The sequence below is a fragment of the Ictalurus punctatus genome, chromosome 29 (genome assembly GCF_001660625.3).
Source record: "Ictalurus punctatus breed USDA103 chromosome 29, Coco_2.0, whole genome shotgun sequence".
Classification (NCBI taxonomy): Eukaryota; Metazoa; Chordata; class Actinopteri; order Siluriformes; family Ictaluridae; genus Ictalurus; species Ictalurus punctatus.
In genome coordinates, this window is record NC_030444.2 from 8,427,457 (window position 1) to 8,442,363 (window position 14,907).

The window sequence follows — 14,907 nt, forward strand, 5'->3', positions numbered from 1 at the left end:
CAGTACTTGGTCCTCTTCTGTTCTTCTTCTATACTTCTATACTCTACTATACTGGGCGGCTGTGGCTCAGGTAGTAGGGCGGGTTGTCCACTAATCGTATGGTTGGTGGTCATATCCTCACATGGGTTTTCATACCACTGATATGCGGATGACACTCAGCTCATTCTCTCCTTCCCTCCTGCAGATCCTCTTGTTTCTGCTCCGATCTCTGCATGTCTGGCAGACATCTCATCATGGATGCCAGCTCATCAGTTGAAACTTAATCCCAGCAAAACTGAACTGCTGTTCATCCCAGGTGATTCATCACCATGTCAGGATCTTGTGATCTCCCTGGACAACTCTTTGGATAACTCTCTCCCAACTTCTGTTTCTACATGCAACCTTGGGGTAACCATGGACAATCAACTGTCCCTTTCCTCTAATATTGGTAATCTGACATACTCATTTCAATTTCTCCTTTTCAACATCAGAAGGATTTGTCCATTTCTATCCTGGTTCTGTCTCCTGTCATTTCGGGACTGGACTACTGCAACTAACTCCTGGTAGGTTTTCCTCTGAGAGCCATTCGAGTTTTGCAACTGATCCAGAATGCAGCTGCTCGACTTGTTTTCAACCTTCCTAAGTTCTCCCACATCACTCTACTGCTACGCAGTGCATCAGATATAAGGCACTCATGCTTGCCTGAAAAGCCAAAAATGGACCAGCACCCACTTACATCAAATCATTTCTCACCACGTACTGCAAAACACTCTCTCCGATCCTCTAGCAGCACTAGAATGGTGACACCATCTCTCAGGGTACAAGAAAGGCATATATCAAGACTCTTCTCTTTTCTGGCACCTAGGTGGTGGAATGAACTTCCCCTAGATGTCCATTTGAAGACGGAGTCACTGGCAGTCTTCAAACGACGTCTAAAGACCTACCTCTTCCTAAAATACTTAAATTAGCACTTCATTTAAAAAAAAAAAAAGTTGTGTTGTCTGTGTGTTTTTTCTTACTATATTATGTCCCAACCGAATGTTTTAACTGATAATCTTAGTCCGTAACCTAGTGAACCAGTATTGGGATGTATTTATTGATGGAGACTTCAAAGCACTTCTGTAAGTCGCTCTGGATAAGGGTGTCTGCCAAATGGCATAAATGTAAATTAATTGGTCAAACTTTTTGCGGGAGTGGGCTGGATCGGTCAAACTGTCGGTGGGAGTGCAAATTTTTGCATCCGACTGTAATATTTTTACCCAGGACCTACAGTGCCCTCCACTAATATTGGCACCGTTGGTAAATGTGAGCAAAGAAGGAGAAAAATTGTCTTTATAGTTTAACCTTCTGATCTTTTGTTAAAAAAAATTCACAAAAATACTCTACTCTCATCGATATCAAACAATTGCAAACGCAACACAGGTTTATACAAAAAAAAAAAAAACTTTGTTAAATAAAGGTGTGCGACAATTTTGCAACACTCTCTCAGCACCCCTATGAAATCAGATGTGAGAAATATATTGAAAGAATATTCAGGGTTTGTTTTACAATCAGGACGGGAACCCACTGTTTGTGGATTTGTGTGCACTCAACGCTAGAAATGGTTCAAAATCCACAAATGCACAGAACGTGATCCACAAATGAATGCCAGGTAGAGTTGTTTGTGACATAAAAACGTATTTGTAAAAAAATTAATTGTTCGCAAATCTCATTTGATTTATTTGTGAATTTAATTCATTTTTATGAATCTTGCTACATTTATTTGTGGATCGTAATCTATTTATTTGGAAATATGAAAATGTGAAAATTTAAACAATTCCAACCCCATAAAAACCTGACTGCCTCTGCCAGAAAGCTTAAAATGGGCCGTGGTTGGATCTTCCAGCAGGACAATGATCCAAAACATGCATCAAAATCAACACAAAAATGGTTTACTGACCACAAAATCAAGATCCTGCCATGACCATCACAGTCCCCTGACTTAAAACCAGTAGAAAACCTGTGGGGTGAACTGAAGAGGAGAGTCCACCAGCTTGAACCTTGAAATTTGAAGGATCTGGAGAGATTCTGTATAGAGGAATGGTCTGAAATTCCTTGCCATGTATTCTCCAACCTCATCAGGCATTATAGAAGAAGACTCAGAGCTGTTATCTTTGCAAAGGGAAGTAGCACAAAGTATTGACTAAAAGGGTACCCATAATTGTCACACACCTATATTTAACAAAGACTTTTTTTGTGTGTGTTTTCAATTGTTTGATATCCATGAGAGCAAAATATTTGTGATTTTTAAAAAAATAAATAAATAAAATATTTTTTTAAAAACCAAAAACCTCTAACTAATGTACTTTCTTTCTTTCTCTTCATCAGTGGCATCCTCCTGCATGACTCGTCTGTCCCGCTCACGCACCACCTCACTCTCTTCATCCTACTCCCTGGAAGGCTCTCGCTCACGATCGCGCACTCTCTCCCAGGGCTCTGTAGGTGGAAACATGCCCCCTAGCCCCTCCAACACAATGGAGGTGTCCTGCTGAAGAGAAAGTGAAAGAGAACAAGAGAGAGAGCGAGAGAGAGGTGGATGGATGGATGGATGAATGGATAAGTGGAAAGCCACTACTATTGAGAGGGTCATAGCAATCAGTCATATCCATTCATCAAAGTGTAAAGCAAGAAAGGAAGAGAGACATAAAGAGAGAAAGATACTCCTCTTACCAAACTAAATCTCATTCTCATGTATAATTCGCTCATCCCATACTTCTGGGAAGTGAGAGATTCTTAAGAGAAGCGAGCAGGAAACAAGTGACATGGGGAGAGAAGGAGAAAAAAATACATCTCTCCATCCCTCTGTCAACTTAACATCTGTGGTGCAGGTAGGGGCCTGTAGAGAGACCCACGATGTAGTGATAACCAATAGTAATACTTCTAATATAGAAAATTAATTATAATTATCTATAAATAATGACTAATGTAATTAAAAACAATTCACTTAATTACATGTTGAACAATAGAGGAAAAAAAACAATAGAGTAGCAATACTCCTCTTGTGTCTGAGTTATTTTGGTATACTATTTGGTGTGTTTGGAGTGGGACTTTTTTTTTAATGAACTTATTTGTAATAGTCATGTGACTCTCATACAAGGCCATGGCAACAGGTGTGGATAAATACCAATGTCTTTTGGTGGCAGCCAGCTCAGGTCTTCCATTTGACTTATTTGAAAACAAAAATAAGTGGGGAAATGGTAAATATGGGAAACTGTGTAGAATTGAAAGATTGAGACATTAGTATGTTTGACTGCTCCAAATTGCATGGTAGGATTGTTGCAAATACATATGTTTTTGTTGATGGTAATGTTGATGTGAGAGTATATGGATTATGGAGACAGACAAAACAGGTGAAGTTTTAAGCTTCCACTATCTGGATTTCAAAAATAAAAATTTTTAAAACACCAGCAGAATTGGTTTTATTTAGTATGGCTGTATCCCAAATGCTGAGTGTTTGACAAAATTCATTCAACCAAGTAGTAAATTTAAAAATAGCAACTTGAAGCTGATGTAAGATCTACATACATCAGCACACTTGGCTGAAGCCTAACAATTCTAACTGCACTTTAATAAATAAATACACAGTCATTTGAATATTGCAACTTCATGCCCAGAACCTTTTCTCAGTGTTAACACTAGCATATGCCCCAGTGCGCTTCCAATTCCAGAAAAAAACACATTGGCCCTTATTCAGCAAAATTGCGTAAAATCAAGCACAGATTTGGATGCATGGAATGACCTAGGAATAAATCTGCGTCTGATTCATGAAACTGCCTTATGACCGTTCAGACTGTCCTAGATGAGCACAATATATGAATCAGCTTCATCTGCATTGATGGAAGCTCCCACTAACTAATCCCTTATTTACCTGTCATTTACCATGCATGACATTTCCCAATCTACCCTTATAATATTAAGCTGTTTAAGGTCACAATCAGGTAGATCTCACCTTCAGGTAGTAATGTAAACCTGATTAAAGCTTAGTTTTTATTAATTTTAGTACTCGAATAGGTCATATTTAGCTGAAATCAGTTTTTTTTTAAGCTGTATGTATAAATATAGGTGTGCCAGGTTTCTCAACTAAAAACCTTCATTCCTATAAAGAAAACACTGACATAAATTAAGCAATGAAACTCACAGCCAGGGCCTGTGTTTCCAAGACTACACATCCAGGTCACTGCTTTATGATGCCTCTTGTACACAAATGTATTACTAATATTAAAATGAAGGATTAATGAGCTGATCAAGATCAACGTCTGCCCCTTTGATTCACTTCTATAAATTACAGGTGGACTCTAAGCCCCATTACCTGTATTTTAGTACGTGGGTTCTGCACACACAATTGTGATTATCAGCATTATTTGCTATGTTTATACTGCTTTACTTATGATATTTACTTGTAGTGTTGATGATACTAGTATTGAGTTTCTTTATTTAACTGCAAATCAATAATTTTTCAAGTTGTACAAAATTTACACTAATTTACACACACAGATGTAAGTTTTATACTAATAGGGCAAAGATGAAATTGACAAATAAGGTTTTCATTTTTGTGTGTTCATCTTAGAATCAGATTTGACGGTATGCAACTCTGATGAATAAGGGCCAATTTGGATAGAATCGTAAAATATTTGACATTATACTTAGGGCACTTATCTATGACAGAATGTAGACATACATTCTAGCATTTGGGGGGAAAATATACAGTTTCTCAAATAAAATGTTGGAAAACATTTGATATGGGCATTTTTTTTTCTTTCTGTTTGGCTGACACTTTAGCATGGCTAAGTTATTAGTCTCATGAATTAATAATGGACCCCTCTAACAAAACAATGATGATTTTGATAATAATGATCTTCCAGCAAATCCACTGCCACCAGACTGTTTCTATTAAGACAGAAAAACAAATGACAATGAGCTAAATTTTAAATAAGTTTGACTGTTAGTTTACCAACTCTTACCTAAAAGCCTCTAGAGGAACTGCCTAGCTAAATTTAACTCCTTGTAACAAACAAACATAGCCATACCTTTATCAAGAGAAGCAACTCACCAGCACTTTTTTTTTCATTTGCAACACTGTGTTGTAGAAGCCAGAGTAATCAGCACAACACTGCCGTAAAACACCAAATCAATACAATTCTCTGTTGACATGACACAGAATCCCATTGAGAGTTAGATGTGTGTATTTGATAGGCTACATTTGTATACTTGTCATGTGCAGTCAAATCACACTAAAACTTTGGGCCTCGGTTCCAATACTGTTTTTAACACATCTTTGCCAACTTCATTAGTTCCTCACTATTTGGTTTGAGCGAATTCCCATCTTAAGGATAATTCAGAAACTTAAAGGAAAAAACAACCCTGACTTGTTGGTGTTAAATCTGTTCACCTGTGGAACGCCATCGCTAGCTATGTCCCATGTGACATCAGCATGGCGCACAGCCACTAACGTCTAACAGGAATAACAAAAATACAGCACCAACCAACAAATTATCACCAGGATCACCAGGAATGATCCAAATGACTGAATCAGTGTAACTGTAGACTCAAAAAAGTATGTTTTGAATTGTTGCTTTCAATCTGGGTTTTATGCAAAAATTAAATAAAGCACCCGTTACTCCCTCTTCCCCTTGTGCTGAAAGTCATCAGTGGTTAGGTCACATTTTTGACTTGTGAGGGAATGTTAAAAAAACAGTATTGAAACACAAGGATGTTTGTCTTTGCTTTTGTTAAGTTTAGTGTTGAAAGTTGGAGCAGAAATGTATAAAAATTGCACATGGTGTCATTCAGTCTATTGCTAATGGAGGAATACTGGTAGAGATATTTGATACAGAACGAATGCTTTGCATTGCTCGATATTAAAAAGAGTAAAGGGAAATGTCTGACATAGTTTACTCTGGGGGATTAAAAAGGGGGACAAAACGGAAGCATCAGTGTTTGGGCCAGAGCTGTGTGATTGCTCTTCCTCTTTATATATTTTAATTTTATTTTAATTTTTTCTTTATTCATAACCTTTTTAATGTTCAATCCTCCCTGTGTTTCCTGGTGTATTATGTTACTGTCTGACTGTTCTCACAGGTTAGACAGTGTGTGCTAGTTCTTGTGTAACCTTTTTTAGCATTAGAATGTAAAAAAAAAAAAAAAAAAAAGGAGGGGGGGATTAACATTATTAACATAAAAAATGTATAGCAAAATACAATCCAAGTTTCTTGTGTGGCTAATTCTGTGTAATGCTATGAACAACCGAAAAAAAGGTATTAATAAAGGGAGTAAAACATGCTGGCTTGCTTTGACATGATGTGGATTTGTTGACTTGATTATTACCTCAGTTTCCGTTGTTTCCTTTTTTAATGTTAATATGCCATGAAAAATGTTCAGAATAATTTAAAAAAGCTGTGCATTTTTTACTGTAGCATCACTGTTTGTGAATTGTCTATATAAAAAGCAAAACACAGTGAAATGTAATCAAATTTTCACATCAGCCTTTATCAACTTTGAGCAATATTGATAATATTGATAATAAAAGTTGGCATTTTCAGGGGATAACCGTTCACATTACAGGAGAATGTTTTTGAATAAGTCATTTTTATAACTTTTTTTTTTGTTCAGACAGATCTCAAGATGATGTGAGCCAAGTTTGGGGAAGATTGGACAAAATTTGGAAGAATAGCAAAAAATGGCGGTTAAATCTAAGAATTTTAGAATGTTATTGTAACTTTTGCCTTGTAGGTGGCACTGGCAAACAATTTCTTACATAGCCTCAGGTCATGGTCCTGAAGATGGTTACCACGTTTTGTGTCGGTGTGCAAAGTCGTTGCTGAGATATAGACTCACTTCATGTTTGGCAGCTTCACCATCAGATTCATTTGCTCATTGTAGACAAACTTGTATTCAAAATTCTTTTTTGGAGGTTTACTCTGATGATGACGTTTGCCAAATTTGGTGATGACTGGAAAAAAACTCCTACAATTTAAAAAAAAATAAAAAATTCAAAAAAACAAAAAACCAAAAACAGTTTTTGGCAAAATTCATGATGGTGGAAATTAGGGTATGTGGAACTCACCCCTAATAATGATATGATTTTTATATATATATTTATTATTATATTTATATTTATAATTACAAAATGGCCAGAAGACAAATAAATGGTTTGGACACTTTTTTTTTTTTTTTTGAGTAGAAAATATTTTGTTTGATCGAACACCATTTGTGTTCCTAAGCCTCAAATTGAACAATTGAATGGACGAATATAGTTTGCGAAATTATTTATAAATAAAAAAAGTATATAAAAAAAAGTGTCACATTTCAATAGAAATACATCTGTTTAAGGAAGGCCCCATAGTTTGTTAAAGAACAAACAGCATCACAAAGGCCAAGGAGCTATCAAAACAAGTCCAGAACAAAGTTCTGGAAAATTATCAATCAGGGTCCAGTCACTCCACAAAGCTGGGTTCTATGGAAGAGAAGTGATAAGAGATGTGAGCCATAAGAAATTGCTAACAGGCATCTTGGAGACTCAGCAAACAAAGAACCTGGAAAAATGCATCAGTCACCATTCATGATCTAATGGCGCTTGAGCAGTTTTGTTAAAAGAAATGGGCAAAAATATCCCATTCAATTTTGTATGGGAACGAAATATATGATGTACCTTTGCATTACATATTGTGTAGATCAATTATTACTGACTAGTGCGTTGTCTCTGTGACAATGGGGTATGTGATGGCAGGGACAGCTTTTCTGAAACAATTTATTAGAAATAGACGAAGAGTCAAATTGGTTGAGTTTCAGAAACAATGAGGAATAACACACAATGTATAAACGAAAGATAAAACACAGTTCGTTACACTTCAGGACTTCTTCATTGAACTTCACTGTATATAAAGGTCACTGCTGCAATCAAACCAGAGAAACCTGTACCCAGTGATCATGATAAAAAAACGGCTAGAATTCATTGCAGGAAAAATCTCCAAAGTTCTACTGATATCCACTTATTTGAGACTCTTACAGTTGAGACAAAACAGAGGCATAGAAGTGATGAAAGAGCTGACAGTAAACTAAATGTTGCCAAAAAGCTACAAATGCAAGAGAGACACAGCGAGAGACACAAGGGTTAGACTACAGTGCATGTACTCAGGAATGTTATTCATACTAGCAAAAAAAGTAATCTGCAAGTCAAAGAAGACTTGCAATAGCAGTATTAAACAATAACAATAAGATGGTAATATCCTATATAGATTATATCACTGGTCACCTCAGAAAGTAATGGTAAATGTAGTAGTCAGACAGATGAGATAGAAAAACACATTTCAAGTAATTACATACTTGTTACTTACAAAGTGCTTCACTCTACTTAATAAACAATTGAAATAATAAAATAAAGATATAACACAAAAACAGTACATAAATAAAAAGCTATCACATACAGTACAGCAGTAATAGCATCAGAAGTTATTACAGTACTAAGAACTGGTCAAAATGAGAGATTAAGAATGGGTTTTAACATGTTTTGTAGAAGTGCTCACTGAAACCCAAGAGTTACATACCCAAGAATAAAAGGTGGTGTGTTCTGGATTAATATAAGGCAGGCCAGAGCTCATTGATTAAGGTAAGTAAAACAAATGCAAAAAAAAATACAATAGTCTATACATGATAACACAAATTCATGAATAGTTTTCTCCATGGCAAGAAAGGACAAATTTTAATATCCATCTTCAGTAACTGCTTTATCCTGATCAGGGTTATGATGAATCTTATGCTGGCCAGCAACACTTGGTGCAAAGTAGGAGAATTCACAGTGGACAGGACACCAGTACATCACAGGGCTCCATGCACACACAATTACGGGAAATTGAACATAGCAAATACGACTGTCTGCATGTTATTGCACAGTGAGAGGAAACTGAAGAACATGCATAGACTGTGCACAGACCATCACCTCAACTCTGAACTGAACCCATGACCCTGGAGCTGTGAGGTTGCAGTAGTAAAGGCTGAAAACAGTTACATTGTGTAATCTATTGCCATGAAATGGAATGAGTTTAAAACAAATAAACCACAAACAAACAAACAAATTTCAAAAAATGGAGTGAATATAGAATGGAGACAAAAATGGACCCTTTGCGTACTTCACAGGTAAGAGCAATAGCACAGTGCCAATTTCACAGTTGTGTTACACATGTATAGTGAGGAGTTAATACCAAAACTTCACACACCAGTATTCAGACCTCAGATGTAACTGTAGACTATTAGGAAGTTGCATGACAGTTGGAGTTTGCTTAAACAGAGGCTGCATCCGAAATCATGTACTGTGACAGTACCTACTGCACAGCCATTGAAACAGTATGTGTGTGTAGTATAAATACAATCCCGGACATACTACAACCACCATGTTGGCATTATCGTGTGACCTTCAACGTCAGCATAAACACAAAAATCTTAAAGGGACCACCAGATCAAAGCAACCGCACTAACAGCAAAATGCACATTAGGAAATTTAACTGAATTAGTAATGTAATGTGGCAGGGTTAACAGGCTGAGGTAAATTTGTTGCCGTTATCTTGGCCGGCTAAAGCATGATGGAGATCACAAAAAAGGTTTTAAACGCTGTGACAATTGTTTTCTTGTTTAAACCTTCAACAAGTTAACAATTTATTCGGGTATTGTTAAACAAGTCCTGTTTAACCAAGGTTTAATACTTAAGAGCCTATGTGTTGTCTTCAGAGATTTTTTTTTCTGAGCTCGTCTGCACCGGTCCTGTTGCATTATGGGATTTTTGACTTGAGTAGTGTCCATCGGTTGAATACTGCAAAATCAGTAAGCCATGCGGGTATTTCTCTCCTACTGTTTCTCGCCTACTGAGAATTCGGACATACTACCCCTCTGGCGTACTGATTTTCTCCTACTATGTAGTAGGGTAGTACGCGATTTCGGACACAACCACTGGTGTATCTCAGTTATCTCAGTTATGTGCAATTTTGGCCTTGTAATTAAGCAAATTTTTCTTATGCAATATTGGCTTGAGCATGGAGTACTATTAAGTCTGGCGCCAATGTCTGACTGTTTGATGTCATCACATGTGATTACAAAAATGATTATTAAATATATATTTAATTAATGTGTTTAATTAACTGTTATATTCAGGAGGTTATGCTTAGCGAGAGCAAATCTAATTCAGCTCTTCAGTCCACATCAATCCTTCGCTACTGGATGCCAAACAGATATCTGCTGAATTGTTTTCTTTGCTGTTCTGTTTCTTAAACAGTTTAGCTGAGGCTTTAACTGAATATTTTACTCAAACGTTTAAAAACAGAAAACACTGTTTCTAGTGAAAAGAGGGTGTCCAGTCCCAGTGATTTGAGATTCATTATCTCTGTGTACACCTCTCTAAATCCTCTTAATACAACAGGGTTCAGCATTAGGAATAACACAGGGTATTTTGTTATTTTCACATCATAACCTCGACTTTCAGCCATCTGTAACACTGTTATTGCTTGTTGGATATTTAATTTGAGTAAATTCTGTGCCAGGTACTTGGCTTTAAATTGCTTGGTAAGCAAGGTGTCAGAGGTCATGTTGAGATCTTGCACAAAAATCAAAGTCGATATCAACTTTGTACTGTAGGAGTCTACTGCTTCCTCAGCCTTCTTCAGGTCTGTCAAAGCCTGAGCAATATGTCCACTATTTGCTTTAGACAGAATGGACAGTGCACGATTGTACAAAGCAATGGCAGGCCAACAAGGATTGTTTTCAATGGCTCTTGTGTACATCTCAATGCTATCTGCAAGGGATCCTTTAAGACGATGTGTGTTGCCAGTCCTCACATAATGGTAGATCATGGAGGAAGGCGACTGGTTGCAATCCAGTTTTTTCTTTGCACTTTGCAAGTCTTTCTGTAACTGCTTTGTTAATGTTTCTGTCGATTCATTCTCATTGAACTTCATCAGAAGCCACATACCCCAACACTCATGAAGTGAAGACACAATATCTCCATGGTTGCCACCCTGAGTCTGATTGTAAATCTCATCCAGCATCTCAAGATAGTGAGAAAAAAGCTGTTCCTTTTTGGTGATTTTTGGTATATCATCTTTAAGAAAATGTGACAGTCTCGTTTGTACCATTAAATCTCTAGACCTTTTTTCCGTATCCAGAGTAGTTAAACCACTTGGCTTTTCAATGTTTAGCAAGACTTTGAGTTCTGTCACCATTACCTCACAGTTCTTTTCATTGGGGTCTTCCTGACAAATTTTGAGAGTCTCTTCAAACTTATTCTCGATGAATCCTGACATAGCTACAGTGGCTGTTAGACGCCTCAGAAGGGTAAGTAACCTGGAGAGAGGTGGGTTTAGTGCCATTATCAGTTTGACTGACTCAGAGAAGTGAGTGGAGCACATGATGAGCTGGGCAGAACCCGGGTTTCCTTCTCGTGCAGTTCGACCAAAGGCTTGCTGCTCCACACGGATATTAAGGGGCAAGAAAGTCTGCACTACAAACAGACCCCCTGAAACATTTACTTCAGTACAGACTTTGAGGTCTGTCCCACGACCAGCCAAATTGGTTGCAACAATGACACAACCTTTGGTGACCTCTTCACCTGTAACCTTTGAATTGTCCATATTGTTATTTGTGTACAGTTTCAATTTGTCTGTTGAAATGGTTTTTGAAAGTGCTTTGTGGACAATTTGTGCTTGTTTAATAGTTTCACAGATGACCAAGACTGCTCTAGAACCTCGGTAGACTGTGGGGTTCACTTTCTTATTAACAACCTTACAAATTGTTTGTACCCACCCATTTTCATCATTAATTGCAATGCCATCCTTCTCATAAAGTTTCCTGCGTCTGAATGGTGGGATTTTGCAAGTTTTAATGCCAGGGTACAGTTTCTGCAGCAAATCAAGCTCACTTTGGTTCCCCAAAGTCCCTGTGAGCCCATAAATCCGATCATAACTCCTGAATAACTTTAAATTGGACATAAAATTTGTTATAATGCACATATTCGACAGCCTGGTTTGATGCTTCATTTCAAGGAATTGCTGAAGTCCATCTCCCCATTTCATGTCATTTTGCACAACTCCTGTGGAGCTGTAATCTACAGGAACTACACAATTATTGTGTAGAATGTATTCATGCCCTAAAGTCATTGTTTTGGCAGGAAATGCATTTTTAATCCAGATTTTTAGCCTCCCATTGATGTGCTCTATAAAGCCTGGAATGTGGAATTCATTCTGCTCTATCTCTGATGTATCTGTGAGAATCTCTAAATATTTATGTGATGGCAGTATGTTTGAATCCTCAGCCATTAGTAAGGAACGCATGAGATCTAGTGTTTTCTCTACATCAAGATCTTCAACCTGGTTGACAACAAACCAAATCTGAGCTAAGATTACATTTAGAGTCTCCATGACAGGCATCTCACTGTCTATGTAGACAACTTCTAGACCTTTGTCCAACATGAGCGAGTCCACCTCATCTACTATGACACACTGAAACTTTCTTTCAAGTCTCACATTTTCTCTTTTGAACCAGTGTCTTAACCAATCTCCTGCAAAATCCTTAGTTGTGCCATAGACCACTTGACAATTATAACACTTCCTCAGCTCTTGAACTCCTGTTTTATTTGTATTGTAATCTACAGTGATTCCCAGATTTTCATAAAATACTCGCCACTCCTTAGCATCTCGCTCTGCAAGCACAGGGGAACTGGAGATAATGTCCACATTTTCTCCAATCATGGCACGATATGCAGCAAACATAGCCACTATGCATGACTTTCCTTCTCCTGTGCCAACCTGGATTAACTGGCTAGATTCAGAAAGAACCATGATGCACCAGCTCACCATCTGAGTCAACCTTGGTTTCCATCTTTTGGTAGCTTCTACTGCTGTACATAGCTTCACTAATTTATCCTTTATATCTTTCAGGAGTGTTGAAATAGAATGTGATGGTGATGACGCAGACAACACAATGTCCTTAACTCCACATAAAATATTACAATCAATGTCTCCTTCTGCTTCCAGTTCATTAAGAATATTTTCAAGGCTTTTCTCTTTTGTTTCTTTAACAAAGTCATTAATTCTAAGTTCAACGTCATCCACAAACTGCTTTGTTTCAATGTTAGATAATAAATCTGACTTGTTGATCTTGTGAATTTCCACTTTGTAAAGCATTTTTGAGATCCATGTGTAGAAATCAGTCTTTATTTTCCTGACACTGTATTGTTTCACAAGGGCAATGAACAAATCTGCAACATCGTCCTGACTCCACTGTCCATATTTGTCCAAACCAAGCAATCTTGATAACAGTAGATTTGTTGATGCCATAAGATGAGTTGTGGATTATAGAGCAAAGTGTGCTTCAAAATGCAGTGCTGTTCAGAAGTCCATTTTGCTCTTCCTGTTAAAAACAGAACATTAATTCGGGTGATATTGGGATTGTTGACGTAGTGTATAAAGCTTGTTGAAGAATAATTTCTAAACAAACCAAGCATACTGCTCTGCAATTATTATAACCTTACATCAATGATAGGCACATGTAAAGAAATTTTGAAATAAAGACAAAAATAATACTTAAATGAAGCTATTGTAAGGTAGATTTAGATTAATGCAGGAGACAACAATCCTGTCAATTAATTTATACTGTCAATTTTTAAAATAGGATTAGGAGTAACCTTGTGCCAAACTGCCAACAAAACCACCCATGATACATAGCAAGTAAACTCACAGGTTCCTATTTACTTTTGTTCTTTTCATAGTTAAAGGTCTACCTTTCAGATCTTTTCATCATCCTTTAAAGAGTGTCATGGTATTCCCCATCATATTTACTTTTGCTTTTGATTAGTCACATTCAACATATTACAATAGTCTGTTGTTTGATATAATCAGGTATCAAGACATTTGTGTCAAGTTCCTGGAATAAACAGTCTTATCGATAATCTTATATTTTGTTGGTTACTTTTAATTTTGCTTAATTATGTGTTCTCTTGACATATGTACTAGGATATTTATAATGTATGCTACTCTATAATTTAACTATATTTATGAATTTAGATAGAATATTGATATAAAGCTAGTAGATCACAGGTTCCCTCTATGAGAAACCTATTTATTATGTTCTCTTTGCAGGCGTAGGCCAAACCATTAGTATAACATAAATCTCACCATACTCACCTCACAGGTGAAGATAAAACATCTGCAGGTAAGACATCATCTGAAGTCATTTGGGAACTGTCAATATCCTGGAATAAATGATCATGGATGTGTTTTTTTTTGTTGTTATGTTTTTGTTCTTTTTTATTATTATTAATTTTTGATTAATAATGTGTCCTGGAATACGTACCAGAATGTTTATAACATCTCTCTCTGAAAAATATATTTATTGAATCAATGTTCTTGGTGGATATGGATTAATTTACACTATTGATATTTGACATAAGACTACGATTCATCCTGTGACAAATTACCAGCAAAACTGACTATGATACAGAACAATTAAATCGAAGGTGCTCTCTACATGAAACTGATTTACTCATGTTCTTTTTGTTCATGATCTTTAGTATAACATAAACCTTGTCATACTTACCTCACAGGTAATGAAGAAGTGTCCTCAGGTAAGACAGCATCCGAAGTAATGTGGAAACAGACTGAATTGAGGAACAAACCTTTTTATAAAGAGTGCTATGGAATTCCCCCACTTTCACTTTTGCTTTTCCTTTCTGTTAATCACGTGCTCTCTAGGAATCAGTAACATAATAACATTATGTTTAATAACATTAATAACAATAACATTACGCAGGATAGCAAAAACATTGGGGTTAATATAAGATAAATTCCTTTGAGCAGTTATGGATACTGTTCTTTATTGGTGAATTTTTTCATTTGCAGTCTTTTTCCTAAC

At 36.6% G+C, this 14,907-nt stretch overlaps 2 protein-coding genes across 7 annotated transcripts in view; one reads left to right on the forward strand and one right to left on the reverse strand.

Annotated features, from left to right (window-relative positions):
* The window catches only part of ndrg2 (NDRG family member 2), a 45,041-nt gene extending 38,744 nt beyond the window's left edge, over window positions 1-6,297 (forward strand). Inside the window, exon 16 of one of the 2 annotated variants that reach the window (XM_053677311.1) lies at window positions 2,347-6,297. In XM_053677311.1, the coding sequence (XP_053533286.1) occupies window positions 2,347-2,510 (164 nt within the window). In that variant the 3' untranslated portion in view covers window positions 2,511-6,297. 2 annotated transcript variants of the gene reach the window in all.
* Window positions 6,298-7,964: 1,667 nt separating this feature from the next.
* LOC108260482 (protein translocase subunit SecA) lies at window positions 7,965-14,694 on the reverse strand. Of its 5 annotated transcripts, none has more exons than XM_017460813.3 (4): window positions 14,593-14,683; window positions 14,350-14,372; window positions 14,181-14,237; window positions 7,965-13,407 (listed from the first exon to the last, which is right to left on the reverse strand). In XM_017460813.3, the coding sequence occupies exon 4, from the start codon at window positions 13,332-13,334 to the stop codon at window positions 10,293-10,295; it is 3,042 nt and encodes a 1,013-aa protein (XP_017316302.1). In that variant the 5' UTR covers window positions 13,335-13,407; window positions 14,181-14,237; window positions 14,350-14,372; window positions 14,593-14,683; the 3' UTR covers window positions 7,965-10,292. The 5 variants fall into 5 exon arrangements, with proteins under 5 accessions (XP_017316302.1, XP_017316299.1, XP_047008394.1 ...); XM_017460810.3 differs by having other exon boundaries at window positions 14,181-14,248; window positions 14,593-14,682; XM_047152438.2 differs by having other exon boundaries at window positions 14,350-14,694.
* Between the last annotated feature and the right edge of the window lie 213 nt (window positions 14,695-14,907).